General features: G+C 42.0%; 6 protein-coding genes across 6 annotated transcripts; 5 read left to right on the forward strand and 1 right to left on the reverse strand.

Annotated features, from left to right (window-relative positions):
• Positions 1–253: 253 nt before the first annotated feature.
• Positions 254–1916, reverse strand: EAF01_011877 (uncharacterized protein; the record flags this gene model as incomplete). The annotated part of the gene is made up of 4 exons (XM_038920135.1): positions 254–681; positions 736–1399; positions 1452–1477; positions 1529–1916. 4 exons carry the CDS (start codon positions 1914–1916, stop codon positions 254–256), a joined length of 1506 nt encoding a protein of 501 aa, XP_038764389.1.
• A 2723-nt stretch (positions 1917–4639) lies between these two features.
• Positions 4640–5640, forward strand: EAF01_011878 (uncharacterized protein; the record flags this gene model as incomplete). Its single annotated transcript, XM_038920136.1, has 3 exons — positions 4640–4692; positions 4721–5115; positions 5173–5640. The coding sequence occupies 3 exons, from the start codon at positions 4640–4642 to the stop codon at positions 5496–5498; spliced, it is 774 nt and encodes a 257-aa protein (XP_038764390.1). The 3' UTR covers positions 5499–5640.
• Positions 5641–7685: 2045 nt separating this feature from the next.
• Positions 7686–7953, forward strand: EAF01_011879 (uncharacterized protein; the record flags this gene model as incomplete). The annotated part of the gene is made up of 2 exons (XM_038920137.1): positions 7686–7866; positions 7931–7953. The coding sequence occupies 2 exons, from the start codon at positions 7686–7688 to the stop codon at positions 7951–7953; spliced, it is 204 nt and encodes a 67-aa protein (XP_038764391.1).
• A 332-nt stretch (positions 7954–8285) lies between these two features.
• EAF01_011880 (uncharacterized protein) lies at positions 8286–11418 on the forward strand (the record flags this gene model as incomplete). The annotated part of the gene is made up of 4 exons (XM_038920138.1): positions 8286–9290; positions 9525–9927; positions 10219–10257; positions 10325–11418. The coding sequence occupies 4 exons, from the start codon at positions 8286–8288 to the stop codon at positions 11416–11418; spliced, it is 2541 nt and encodes an 846-aa protein (XP_038764392.1).
• Positions 11419–12512: 1094 nt separating this feature from the next.
• On the forward strand, positions 12513–13217 carry EAF01_011881 (uncharacterized protein; the record flags this gene model as incomplete). Its single annotated transcript, XM_038920139.1, has 1 exon — positions 12513–13217. One exon carries the CDS (start codon positions 12513–12515, stop codon positions 13215–13217), a length of 705 nt encoding a protein of 234 aa, XP_038764393.1.
• A 680-nt stretch (positions 13218–13897) lies between these two features.
• On the forward strand, positions 13898–14989 carry EAF01_011882 (uncharacterized protein; the record flags this gene model as incomplete). Its single annotated transcript, XM_038920140.1, has 2 exons — positions 13898–14325; positions 14875–14989. 2 exons carry the CDS (start codon positions 13898–13900, stop codon positions 14987–14989), a joined length of 543 nt encoding a protein of 180 aa, XP_038764394.1.

Consider the following 14989-nt stretch of genomic DNA (forward strand, 5'->3'; position numbering starts at 1 on the left):
AGCCGGTCTACTATGCATGACAAAAAGACAATTCAAGAAAACAAACAAAAAAAGATTCAAGTACTCGAGAAGAAATTTAAGTTCATTCCATTCATTAACCCCCAAGTCATTATTTGGCGTGCGCCACTCCCTTTATTTTACCCAGTCCATAATGCAAAAAGTCCCACCAACCGGTATATGCATCCAGTATCCAGTATCCTAATATGCTCACCCATCACATACAACCTTCTCCCTTCACAATTCCACCTCAACCCTACCTCGGAATCAACCCAATCTGCACTCCCTTCGCACTACAAAGCGTCAACGCAAGCTGTTCCGCCCACACCGTCCCATCTCTATCTTCTATGCCCCCAAACTCCTGCAACAGTCTCACAATCGTATAACTCGCTTCCGCCAGCGCAAATTGTTGTCCTACACAGATTCTCGGTCCGCCATTGAATGGGAGATATCCCCAACCGGGTCGTAATCCTTCTTCTGGGGCCCAACGCTCTGGTCGGAATTCCTCTGCGTCGGGACCATAGATATCGGTTCGACGATGCATAGTGTAGGTTGACCATGCGACGGCTGATCCTTTGGGAATGTAGATTGGGGATTTACGGTCTGGACCGCCGCCGACGGGGAGAACGGTGTCGCGGGCAGCAAAACGGGCGTTGGCTGGGACGACGGGGTAGAGACGGAGGGCTATTAGTGAGAATTAGATACATTTGTATAGAGAGTTAGGAAATAGAAACCTACATTCGTTTAAAATATATTTCAAATACTTCAATCCCTTCATTGTCTCGTAATCCGGTTTCTCGCCACCCAGTTGGTCAACCTCTGCCTGTAGCCTCTCCCAAATATCCGGTCTGCGCGCGAGAACATGGAAAGTATTGCTGAGTAAACTTGCAGTTGTGTCTCGACCAGCGAGAAGTATATTAAGTAATTCATCTCTCAATTGTTTAGGATCTCTTGTTACCTTTACCATTTCTGTAAGAAAAACGTATCTACCAGCCCCATCCCCCTCTACGGCCTTTTCTTCTTTCGCATCAATCTTGGATAGAGCATCGTGGACGATTTTGTCGACAAATGAATGTACGGTTTTGCATGCTTTGTCAAATTCAGAATCTCGCATGAAACTTGACAGCTTTCCCATTGAAAATCTTCCCTCTACTTTCATTTGACACAGGTCAAACGATGATCCAAAATTTTGTTGTTCGGAGCCTTTGATACTGGTGAGTGAATGAACTGATTGGCCGAAAAGGAAGTCTGTGGCTGTATCAAGAGTTAATTTGAAGAACAATGTCTGAAGATCGAATGTTGCTCCATCTAGAGGTATCTGCGAGAAGAGGATTTGAACGTGTTTTTCAAAGATGTTAAGATCTGCTACTTGAGACTTGTTGAAATTCGGTCGCACTAAAGTCTAATAGCAAATCAGTATTTGGATTATCTGGATGAATACTTCCATATTATACCCTTGAATGTTCCCACTGTGCCCCATCTATAGAGAGGTTAGTTATGATACGGAAATTATGATCATCACATGACAAACCTGTGGTAAAAATCCCTTCACCAAGAAGGGGTGCGAAAGCTACCCGTCTTCCTCCTAAGTCATAGTCCTTGAACTTGATTGAAAGTAGTGTCTTGATATTTTCCGGTTCGATGGTATTGTAGAAATGGAATCCCATCATTGATAGCACGAAAGTATTTCCATTGTCCCTGTATCTTTCGAATCCGGTTTTCAGCCTTATTTTCTGCTTGGCTGAATTGACTTGAATCTTGTACATGTCCCATCCTATAATACGTTCGCGTTGAGGTACTCTGTGAACTGGCTTGCAGCCATGTGATTTTTGAAATCGTCTTGCAGAAATATACTTTGTGATTCTGTTGAAAAGAAAAGCTGCAATGACGAAAACGAAGATGAGGCCATGGAAGGCCATTGAAGGAAGAAGCGAAGGGGTGATTGAAAAGATGAGATGAGGCTTAAGACGATGAAGCAAGAAGATATATTTGGAGAGATTTCTCGGTATTTAGATGAAGAGAGTGAAGAGGTCAAGGCTTGTTGAATGGACAATAACATAAGCATTGAAAAGGCTGAGTTCCTAGAACAGCTGAGATTGTGGAGGGGGCTGATTGTGATTGGAATTTATTTTACGGATTCGGACCATTCACCCAAGCGTTTGCGTCCAAGTCTGAAGACTGAAATTTGAGATTTGAAGATATTGAAAGAATTGAAAGGATTGATTACGCAACCAACGCTTGATTTTTTTCTTTTCATTTTGCTCGACGACCCACAAGACGTTGTCTTTCATATGTCATGGTCACTCATTCGTTCAATAACGAGTGAATCATGATCTGATCATGGGTCGAAGGGATCCTTGTTTTGATGGAATGTCATAAACGATGCATCGAGGAAGAGTGATTTGCCTCAATCGCTTGGAAGGGGATCAGGGTAGCATTGAAGAATCCCAACCATTCATTTTGTGTATCAGATCTCATTTATTATCCTAGCTGGCTTACCGGTATCTGCATTGTACGACCATCTTAGATCTCACGTACATGTTTCCCATTCTTCCCATTGGTGTCGTTAAGATTTCGTTTCATCCCATTTTGGTTATCGGGTAGTAATCCCATCTCCACGTTGGCTTGATTGAGGCGGACGTATCTGCGTATCTGCTATCCGTAATAGTGAGAGACATCATGCATTGATCATAAGCTGGCGCCATCAAGGTGATTCTTTCACGTTGATTGTGTACCAAGTTACGAAGTTACGAAGTGGGATGTAAGATTCTTTGATATTTGGTTGGTCAGATTACGAAGTTATGAATGCAAGATTGCCTCGGTTGCTGACTAATTTAGTTTCAAGTTTCTGATTCGTGATCTGCCCGTTACTTCGGCTCCCTGACCAGGAATCGATTCTGGCCGGAATCTGCTTAGTTTTTCGGACAAAATATTGCATCTCACACTTTTTCCGAACGGTGTACGTACGAGCACATCTGGGGTTATTCCTTTATTGCATAATTCCTTAACAAGAAGGATCTTCACCGTAAAATGCATAAGACTTCCCGAGACTAGGTTCATACATAGGTATGCCGGTACGTAGCGGGCGTCAATTGAAGATGCGAGTGGATAACAGTACGAGTTCATTATTGGTTTCTTGGTGGCGGGAGTCAATTCTTCGGTAGTCTCAAACTAGTAGGAACCATCTTTCTTCGAGGCGAATAAGATCAGGGGTCTCATAAGATCTGGATATTTCACTGTTTTTGGGGATTCCGATTCGATTTCTTACGCCAGATGAGCTGTATTTGCAAGTTGCCTCTGTTAATTTTCAGCAATGGCCGAGATGAACTATAAGACCCGATTTTCTTTTCTTGTTGGCCGTTCGGACATTCCGGAAATTCAATAGTCAGAACGAAATAACGATTACTGCTGAAAGACAATCCTGCTCCACAGGTACCATCTCGGACAAGGTTCCAGAGTAGTGGGAGTTGGTGTGTTGGTATCTGTTTGATCTAAGCAAAGCTGCTTGTCTAGGTGCAATTTTGTTCCCTGATCGTTTGCAAGGCCGTACTTCAATCTTCCGGCCCCAGTTCCTTACATCCATTCAATTTGGGTCCGGCGTGAGGCCAGTAGCAAGGCAGATGGAGGACAGAGGTGATGAATTAGAGTTCAAGAAGGGGTTCTTAGATCTTTTTTCTCTCTCAAGATCCATTAGACCTATTTCTTCCCCGGATTATCGCATGAATAGTGTTGTTGGATCGGCCAAGTTGCTTTTCAATCGGCATTCAAATATCAGTCGGGCCCTATGAGACATTTAGATTCTTGCCGATATTCTCTCGCGAAGGGACCGATTCTACTGATCAAACAGGTAGGCCGAGATAAACGATTTTTTGTCTGCAAACGTGGAATGGTCATCTTGGCCGAGTTTGAAGATTCTTTGCAATCAGTTCCATAAACGTAGATTTAACAGTGATTGCTTCAAAACAAGCTTAGATCAGATTCTGGTTTGATTGATTCTCTCGAGGTTCATTCTTCAAGACTTGTGATGGAATGGTTGGATGCAGCTACCGTTTTGTTGAGTCAAAGGTTTGTGAGATGTGAGTGTTTTTCCCAGGTAGAAAAACATTATCTTGCAACAAAGACCACACGTTTCAACATCGATAAATAGATTTTAGATAATATAGTCAATGTACCTTTCAATATAGAGAATTATCGAGGTCAGAAATCAAGAGCTTGTGGAATGTCCATATTCATATTTCATATTCAAATCTAAATGATGATTGTTTAACTTGATATCAAATAAGTATCGAAAGAGTACATATTTTTGGTTCTTTTGTCTTGTTGGAGAAAGAGTCAGCACGCGGGCAGGCTCGGCAGGCTCGGCAGGTTGCTGCATCAAGGAACATGCTTTGGATGAAAAGTCGTGAATGTCGAATCAGATCAAAGAAATTGTTACACCACATTGTGACCAATCAAAATGGCTCTTTTCAATCAAAATAGTGGAGAACGAAATTGGCGCTTATCTTGACTGACTACAAAAACACTCAACTTCACTCTCCATTCCTAGAATTCTTCTTTCTTAATTCAACCACGACATTATTATCTTTCGATAATCAAGAATTTCACCCACGGGTCAAAAGGCCCGTTAGAAAACTATACAACAATGCCGGTCACCGCTACAACAACAGCAGGAGCCGGACGTCAATCCACCATCAGGTTCTACGCACCACAGCTTTCAGTCTAGTTCTACCAGTAGTCTCCTTGATCTCCAGAGTTCTTCACTTTGGGATCATAACTCTACTCCATCATTTCATGAATATGATTTCGGTTTCGATGTACATGCTCAATGTTCTGTTTCTTCGGCAGCAGATTCATTGTTTCCTCTTGATGCATTCACTGCCCCAGTTCAACAAGTACCTTTCCAGAATTCCCCTGATTGGTACTTGCCACAAACCGATTCTTTCGAATTTCTTACATGGAATGATCCGTCAATAGGAGAGGATTTATCACTTGGTTCCTCTCTCCCCATCGCTGCTAGTGTCTCTCTTAGTAATGATAATCTCCTGGGTCAATCGGATGTTGGATCCATTGACAATATGTCTCAATCCCATTCATTTCTTGATAATCAAACTCATCGAGGTAACTTTGGATTCCTACTTCTGACATTCTATAACACTACTAACATACCTTCAATAGCAATATCCACCGAACAATCCTCCCCTACCTCTTCAAACCCCAAATCAACTTCCTCACCAACTCACTCATCTCCACCTTCACCTCCCTCTCCCTCTCCCAAAACTCAGACTCCAACCAGTTCTTCGTCCACCATATCACGAGTTGAAAAACGCAAGCTAAATACTTTAGCCGCTCGTCGATATCGACAAAAACGCGTCGATCAAATGAGTAGTCTCGAGGCTGCACTCAAAGAAGTCGAACGAGAACGAGACGCCTTGAAAGTTCGTGTTGCGAAATTGGAGGGCGAGACGGATATCTTGAAGAGTTTGTTGAGTAAGAAGAATTAGGATCAGGTTTGGAGAGGATGGATAGATTTCTGACGTGCTATTTGCTGCAATGGGCGCGATTATCGAGACTTGAATTGAATTATCATACACCATTATTAGTTTGCTATTCGTGATGAAAAGTGTGATAGATGAAAGATATGTGAAGTGAGACGTTCAGACGATGTCGGTTCGATAGTTCATGGACCAGCAGATTGATCAATCATATCGGCAAAAAGGATTTGAATCACAGTCTCAAATGTATTGGGGGTTGAAGTAATTTAGGAGTACTTACATCTTCTTTTTCATCAGTTCTCATGGCTTTTCAATGCGATCTATTTGGATATTCACACTCGCATTTTCTGAGTATTAGATCACAATTATATTCTCTACGCTTCCTTATATACGACATTCATCTCACATACATATATCATCTTCCACACAATAACTCATATCTACAACTAGAAAAACACTCATGAGAAATATCCCATCACTATCCCTCACCATGAGTCGAAATGAATATTTGCAACTCATCACGGCTCTCGCGGATCTGATATTCTTCTTCTTGTCTATGTACCTGGGCAGTGTGCACCTGGGCAGTGTGAACCTAGGCAGTGTGTACCTAGGTATGTATACCTAGTACTAATCATACATACCGTCCTTAATCAATAATAATTCCCTATTCATGAACCCTCCAGTACTCCATACAGCCAGTACTCAGAAAACCATACACTGTAAGCTGTAACAAAATGAACTCTCTTTTCAAATTCCATCTTTCTTTTCCCTCACCTAAACTCACCAAACTCCCCCCAATCCTCCCACCTCATCTTCCCTCTCTCTATCCTCTTCATTCCCCCCTTTTCCAGCAGACTGCATATTGCAATGACATTCCTCGAGAAAATACACCGATTTGATTGGTTGGCATTGGCTGTGGTGTACTGAGGAATAAAGATTCATGATGAGTTGGTATGAGTTAGGGTGAGTGATTATGAGTCATTTCGGGGTGATGTCACGTGCGTTGGACGGGAGGGGAAGAGGATGGGCTAAAAATAGTTTGGGAGGGGTGAGTGTTGTGGGAATCGGGATTGGTTTACTTAGAATATGTCTTGTGATTTCCTCCTCGGTTGGTAGATATCTATTCTAATCATGTGATTAATCTTTCACCTTACAACCAATCGGCTTAGCTTGAAAACAGATATTCCACGTGATTTGGGTCTGTCTCGATCAAACCTTCGGTTTTGATGCTGCGGATGGTATTGTGTCCTGACTCTTTCAACATTTTTGTATGTATTCTTCGTTGTACGCAGTGATTTGTTTTGATATTCGATTCGCTCGAGACATCTTACTCAAGAGATGGATGTTGTTTGTTTGATGGTGTACTGTGAGGTTGCTGTACAGGTAGGGTTTCATGATGATTCCTGGGGTTCGGGATGGTGTTTATGTGCGAATATTGTTCCGAGGGATAAGAAGTTTGTGCATCAGAACTAAAAGCGGAGTCTAGATGATGGAGCTCGAATACCAGATGTGGCACTTCATACGGATATTTCAACCCAGGACGTTTTCTGAATCTGACACCTACCATCAGATCTTTTAACACGGTCTGTTCTTTCTGTTATTCTTCTATGATATAGATTATGCAGTCTACTTTTCACTCTCTTTTTTGATGTTGTATCATATACAGGCTAGAAAGCGTACGAGCTTCCGATAATAAGTTGCATCTAACATTTACAGTTGCTCAGAAGAATAGAAGATACGGTAAGTAGACAAGGGATCAGTGCCTTGAGTACGGAAGCTATTGCAGGATTCGCTCGATATCCACTGATATCATCATCCTGAGGTGTCATATAGCTGCGCTGCAGATTGCGGGTAACACGGCACAATCAATGCATCTTTTTCTGCACGAATCACAAGTTCTGGCTTCATATTGCAAGATGCATTTAGTCCTTATTTGAGCAGAGATTCTGGTTGTCACCAGTTACAATGCCCGGATATCGATGATTGCGGCGAGAGAATCGATAGAGTCAGAAATTCTACTCCGTCTTTCTTGATAGCTGCCAGTATAATCATAGCTATGGTTAAGCAGAAGGTGATTATCGATACCAGCTCGAGAGGAGATAAATAATACCCGATGAGGCAGAGGCGTCCTTCGCGCCAGACAATGTACTTGCTGAATTATGCAGGATGGTCGAGAATGGATTCGATATACACAATATGGAATTAAGAACGTTTAAGATGATTCAATGGGCTGAGATCTGTCACACCAAGGGTTGGATAATTAAGGGCTTTGGTCCATGTGAGAGGAAGAAGTTCCCGGATTCGACGATGGTAGCACTTGTGGAGCCAATCGAACCAGGACCATCCACAAACACTTTTGGTGCAGGAACAATTCGAGGTAAGATGCACAAACAGGAGGAAGTTATTGTCTTCATATGTTAAATGATAGCATGGAATTCTAGGAACGTTTCAAGCCACAATTTGAAAGTCACATCCAGTAGACACACTTCGACTCAGGAGAAATCATTCCTTCATTATTTGTTGAATTTGTTATTAATTTTTTGAATCTTACACTATGCGTAGGAAGATTCATTAATGTGGGAGGCTCAATGTTGATTCTAACCACGTCTCCCCTGTCAAGTATGGGTAACGTCACATTGAAGGAGGATTAAACTCCGTCGTATCACAATGTTTAACCAAGCTGAAAGATTGATCCTTTTACGAACTGCAATAGCATGCATAGATGGGAAGAATACACCGCGTATTTGGCAACCGATAGACATCAGATAATATATAAGAGCATCGAGTTTCTAGGCGATGGCCTTTGTCGGAAGCGCAATTTCGAAAGTCGTTGCCAGTGTTGCAACGCTACAGAACGAGACCACTTTTGCTCTTTCGAAATTCAATCTAGACTTTACAATTATCAAATTGGAGGCACCGAAAGATTATAAGAGCGTCGAGGAAAGCATTTCCAGCGCACGTAAGCACAATGCTGAAGCTGGCGGACTTCACAAGACAGCGCGAAAGTTAGGGGCGCTATTCGATGGCAAGGCTCCTCTGGCTCCAGAACTGTTCCGCGATTATGGTACAGGAGTTTCGGAATTGTGCGAAATCGAACGGTTGAACCCTACAGGAAAGTCACGACACGCCCTCTTCTCCAAGCATGTCGGCGCAGATTCAACCAGTATATGGGCAGCAGTGACTTCTGGTGATGGAGCTGTAGCAGTGCACTTACTTGCTTGCATGATCGCAAGGATGTTTACTGGACCACAGGCAATATCTCTGTGGATGGCATTGATAGAAAAACGCAAAGAAGAAATCGGAGAAGGAATTGCCAATACCACCGATCAAATGAAGGCTATTGCTGCGGCTTGCGCTGCTCAGCAAGAGGTCAGACGGGAAGAAATAGCTGATTGGGATAGCAGTGCGCGTTCCTGGATACAGAGTGCTGATTTGATCAAGGTGAAAGAGCACAGCAGAGCGATGCTTATGACAGATGCCTCTGGGCTAGAAGTCAACAATGAGTCTAACACATATCGCTGTGTTATGCAGGGATGGAAAGATGCAATGATCGCAATGAATAATCTCGTTACTGGTATTCCGCAACGAGTGGAATCTGGAGCTGCATTGTTAGGAATGACCTCGTGGCATCTTTACCCGGATCTGATTGTCCTGCAAAAAGGTATAGAGCTTATCAAGCAACGAGACAATTTGGTAGCAGACACGGGAATCCTGACTGTGGGTTTGCACACCGTGGGAGAGCCCCAAGGAAGTGTATCATGGTCATTACCTCTGGCGTACATGCAATATTATGGAACACCTGTTCGTAACTCTCGGCAAATTGGTGTCGAAAGTACTAGGATTTCCATGGATCAATTTGGCTACATTCTTCTTGGATCCGTGTTCTCGACCTAGAACCAATTTGCTCCTAACGTTATAAGAGGCCTGGAATGGATATTGAAGATATTAGAGACTTTGCGACTGCCAGAACACAATGCAGGGACCGATCAATCAACGCTCGTATGTATACAAAAGCTAATAGATAGATCCTCCTAGATTAGACAAATGCTTATCGCGGCTGAGCAATATGAAGTTGTGGATAATATCGAACAAGCTATTGCAAGGAAACTAGTCGGATTGGGACAACGACACGGTGATTTTGTATGTGATCCGTCAGATCACCCTTCGCCTGTTTTTGGCCTGTCGGAAATGCCTATGCTTTTCCGAGCCTCGTATTGCGAATTTAAGGGACTTTGCCGAAGAGCTCAAATATCTAACGCTGATGGAGTTATCCACTATCGACACACTGAAGAGGGGATAACGGTTGATGAATACACAACAATTGAAACTGTGAAGAGGGACCTCGGGGATGAGAGCCTCGGATATGTTCGTCGACACGGACTATCAGGCAATACTAGTCTTGGAAAGAACATTCGCCGGATACCAATTGCCAATCGATGTGAGCCACCTTGAAAATGTAGAGGTACATGCTTACGGCCTGAGTAACCATCGCTTGCATCCGCCAAGTCTGTCAAGCCAGGCTGTCCGTGCTGGAAGGTAGGAGGCTGCTCGATAGCATGTCATGATTGGAAGAAGGTGCCTTATGAAACTTGTGGCTCTTTACATAGTGATCTTTTAGCCAAAAGGATTAAATTCTTCCAATCAATAGGCGAGAAGTGATGACCTGTCCATAAATCCACTGATACCAGCGATGCAAGAGAATCTTCGCTTGATTTTGGAAATGATACAGATTTTCGCTCTTCATTGATTGAGCCATACCGAGACAAAGGTACGCGTTCTAGCTTGCAGAAGAATATACGAGACCACCTTTTCCTTTGGGCTAACTAGAATTCAAGATTGTAAAAAATCGAAAACTAGGGTCTATCTTCAGTATTGGATTGGAGATCGCACAACTGCTGAAATTGTGAGAATTGGCAGAGAAGACACACGACTCGGACTACCTACACAAGGAACTAAGCAAATGGGTGAGTCTTTGTCGGCCAGGTCACTGAATACCATGTTCAAAGGTGCGGATTTTGATCATATTCAATTGACGGAATGGCTTGCTTCGACTTTGAAATCAAAGGGTTACAAACAATATGTTACATCTTTGCAAGCTTGTGCATCTGCTGCTGAGATATATACACGGTTACCTGATACAACCATCGAAAGTAAGATCGTTGAGCAATCCTTAACCAACGCGCGATGGATAGCAACAACAGGATCTACCTCTACATCCTCTCTGCGACTTACGTTTTCGAGACCACAAGTTTTTGCCTATATTGCTATGTTTGATTCGGGTACTTTCAATCTAGATCCCGAAGGCTTAAAAGAAGTATTCGCCATTTCTTCGGGAAACTCAATCTTTGTCGCGAGCCCGCTATCGTGTGATCCATATGAAAAACCCACTGGGGTCGAGATACAACGTGTCCCTGGAAATATCGGTTATCCTGGACTCTCACTTCTGATTCCGCCACCTGATCCTAAGATCTTGAAACCAGGGCTCGGAAATTGGCAGCATCTTGATTACAAGCCATCCCGAGGGGTTCTCGAAGACAATCTACTCGGCACCTCTATACACTTGTCATTTAGTGGGTACGAATTGCCACTACAAAGCCTGGATATGAACAGAGACGGTTATATCATGGACCGACCAGTTAGACTGGTTGAAATTATAGCTCAGGTATTTGATCGTGAAAGATGGATAGCAGATCTTGATATAATGGCGGCTTTGGAAAACATCCAACTTTCTCGCGTGATTTGTCGAGCTAACAAAGAGGACACAGACATAGCATACGGTACCGAATACTCCATATTGTTTGATGGAGATGATTTGGCCGCTGCGGATGATTGGGATGAGATTCTGACTCTCAATGGAGGTTCTCTTTCGGTAATGAGGGCTACAGGAAGTTGGCTCGCAAGACTGGCAGCTACTGTCATAAACGTGTAGGCTCAAAGGTCTACAATCTTAGTACCTAAGGATGTTTGCTGAACCTGCTTGAACAGCCATTTGGGAAGAAAAGACTTTGGTGTAGGGCATGAGAAGCTTTTGATAGCTTAGATATCTTCATCCAGATTTCTATAGTCACAGTGATTTTTCTTTTTGGGTTGGAGACGCTGTTCTATCTCTGGTATGGCACTTGGACATCATTATGAAGTGGGCAAACAACTTGATGCCACCAGGATACAAATCCTGATCGAGGATTCTTGGATTAAGAAAAACGCGACTCAATTATCTATTTTTTGTTTTTCTATGATCTGAATCATGTTAATCTTTTTGCAATCTCATGAATATACACAGGGGTCAAGAATGAGCGCAGCTAGTTGCGGAATCACAGCGAATTGACAAACCGGTTTAATAGTTTGAATTATGTATCTTTGGTGTTCAACAATTATTTATATCATAAGGTTTGGGTTTTGATGTGTAAATGGGGATCAGATTTCAATTTGGTTCGGAAATACTCAACTTTACTATGTTATTTACATAATCCAAGACTGTTCTGCTGAGGTATGATCGAATATGAATATTTAACGCTAGGATATGAACTACATGAAGAAAATTTGACGGATGAGAATTGCGTTTGTGGTGATTCAACCGCGCGAAAAGGGTTTGGAATGAATCTTAAGAATATTCATATGGTGGGTTCTGAGTAATATATATGAATATATTCGTTCGTGATGATGAGTGTCGGGATCATTTCTCTTTATGAGTCTATCCATGAAAAAAAAAAGTACCATATAACCTTTCGTTTCTCCTCCAGTTCTCTTTACTTTTCACATTAAATTGCAAGTTGCATCGAAATCCACTATCACTTAGTACATCACAACATCAGGGGTAGCGAGCTCAACAATTATTACACTCCACGCCTACACATTTTTCTACTCTCGCAAAATTCTCCATTGGTATGTGGATGCTCCATACTTTTAGTTGCCTTTACTGATACAGAATATACTAACAAAGACATCAGAGTAGTTACGTCTCTGAAACCATAGACTTTTAACACCCGGTGACCCAGCTGAAACGACCAATTCGCGTCACTTACGATGACAAGACATCACCGCCATGACGGGCATTCAGGCCATTGTCACGATAACGATAATGACTCGACAAGAGCTGAAGAACAACGCCGTGACCAGGAAATCCCAGAGAAATTGAGCAAGGAGTTGAAGCAGCGTAGAAGTAGAAAAGAAAGACTCAAAATGGCTCGAGAAATGGTTGAGGAGAAGAAGGGTACACCATATTGGTTTGAAATAGATGAGTCGGAGAAACTACTTCGACATTGGAAAATCGCAGAAGAAGATTACAGAGAGCGACGTGACTCTGACGAAGGGGACATGGCCCGAGAGTTAAAGATCATTAGTCAACACTATTTTGATAGTGAACGCAGAGGTTTCGCTGTGGCTAAGTTGGAGAGAAAATGGAATGCCTTCAAGGCAGAGAATGATGCAAAAAAGAAAGAAAGAGATCAGGCACTTGAGGAAGCATGGTTAAGCGAGTTCAGTCGCTGGATGGAAGAGCTGTCGGTTGCAGACTCCTACGACACTCGATACGCAGGACCTGATGAAGACGGTGTTACTTGGACCCGTCAACAGCTGGTAGATATCAACGACGAGATTAGCGATGACCATCTGACAAAATGCTTGCCAAGTCTTCAAAAGCCTGACTCTAGAGGTACACACTGCAAAGACTGCGAAGATGAAGATGAGGTTGGTCCTTTCTGGGATGAGGTCCATAGGCTTGGACTTTAAGGGCATGGAATATTGTACTGTTAGCAATCCTTCCATGAGGAAGTAGATAACCAAATAAGTAAAGCGTGATTTTCAATTCAAGAGATAGAATTAATAATGCCACATGTGACGCCAAAGTGACTAACTTAGAGGATGATGACAGGATAAACTAGTTTTTGGCAGAGGAGAGGGGACAAGCTGCATAGAGAGAGTTTGTTGTACTGAACTTGTCGGTACGGTAGATCTCTATTGTATAGAATTGGACAGTAAAATGAGAATCTATCCTACCAGAGAGATTTTTACAGCAGAGAACCTAGGTAATGTATGATCAACTTTTCTACAATAGAGATCGATTGTTCAAAGATGCTTCAAAACAAAGATCGTTTGTGCGAAAACTACTTACACAACAAAAGCTCTATGTTCAAAAGTTCCTTGTAAAATTATGATCCATTGTAAAAAAGAGTCGCCCATGCAAAAGATATTCATTGTACTACATTGATTCATATACCTGATCACGATACATCCAACTCAAAATAATAAATGTACACATCAACATCTAGATCTACTCATACCTCAAAATCAATCATAACTTGCTTGACTATTCAATACTTAAGCTTTCAAGCCCCCGCTCCTAACAAACTAACTCCAGTCTGCAAAGCCCCTCGAAACATCAAATTCCTCCTTACATATAACAATACACTATGGCCAACAGACTCCAAGTGTTCTCCGGTTCCTCCGAATCCCTCCATCCGAATTTAGATATGGGCCCTCTCCTAGCTCCCTTACGCTCATGGAGCGCTATCGAGAAAGAGGTATCAGTAAAACATCAAAGAGAGGAAGCAAACAAGTCGCCTTCCCAGAAAGCCAAGGAAAAGCACGAACAAGATGCACAAGCTGCTAGACACGCTAGACGTATGCAGAATCGTGCTGCCATTGAAAAGAAGAGAGGAACACGATGGGATGCCGAGCGAATGGCGACAGATAAAGCCACAGAGACTCTACTTGATTGTATCAAAGCTCAACGACAGCTAGGCCATCATTTCCACAAATGGGGAAATAAGATTGCATCTAAACTCCATTCAAAAGCAACACAAGAGCGAATCGAAGCGGAAGCGGAACAACAGATCCTGTTTTTAGAGAGGAACTTTGAGATAGCTAGAAAAGCGGAAGAAGAGCGTTGGCTGCAGGAATTAGGAATAGGCTGCACACAAATTATCTACAAATAATCCGCTCTATAGGTTATCTATCAAAGGTTTTATTTACTCTATGGATTATCTATTGAGGCTTTAAAATTATTTATTTTATATAAATAATTTGTGAATTATATAAATATATTTGTTTTTTTCGCTTAAAATATAAAGCTATTCTTAAATTATTTTAATTCAAAAGTAATTTTATATTAATTTTTATACTAATTATAAAATTATATTAATATTATAAAAGATTATGAATAATTATACAATATATAAATAAATGGATATTTACAAGTAATTTGTATTTACTTTGTAAATTACTTATTTAGATTTTTGAATTATCCATTTCGCAGATGGATTATCCGCGGATTATCTGTTGAGGCTATTATCCGCCCCGCAGGTACCCGTTGCGCAGCCTAACTAGGAGAGAATCAGAATGCAACAAATGCCAAGATACATATTGAGTGATTTATGACATCGGAAAGTCTCCTGGAACGAGGAGGCTCTTGTTGCGAGGACTGTCAGTATGATTCTATACTTGCTTACTTGGAGGAAGAGGAGGCGCAACGTAGACTTAGGGCTTTGTATGATGAAAATTAG

This window comes from Botrytis porri (genome assembly GCF_014898465.1).
Source record: "Botrytis porri strain MUCL 3234 chromosome Unknown BPOR_026, whole genome shotgun sequence".
NCBI classification, from domain to species: Eukaryota; Fungi; Ascomycota; class Leotiomycetes; order Helotiales; family Sclerotiniaceae; genus Botrytis; species Botrytis porri.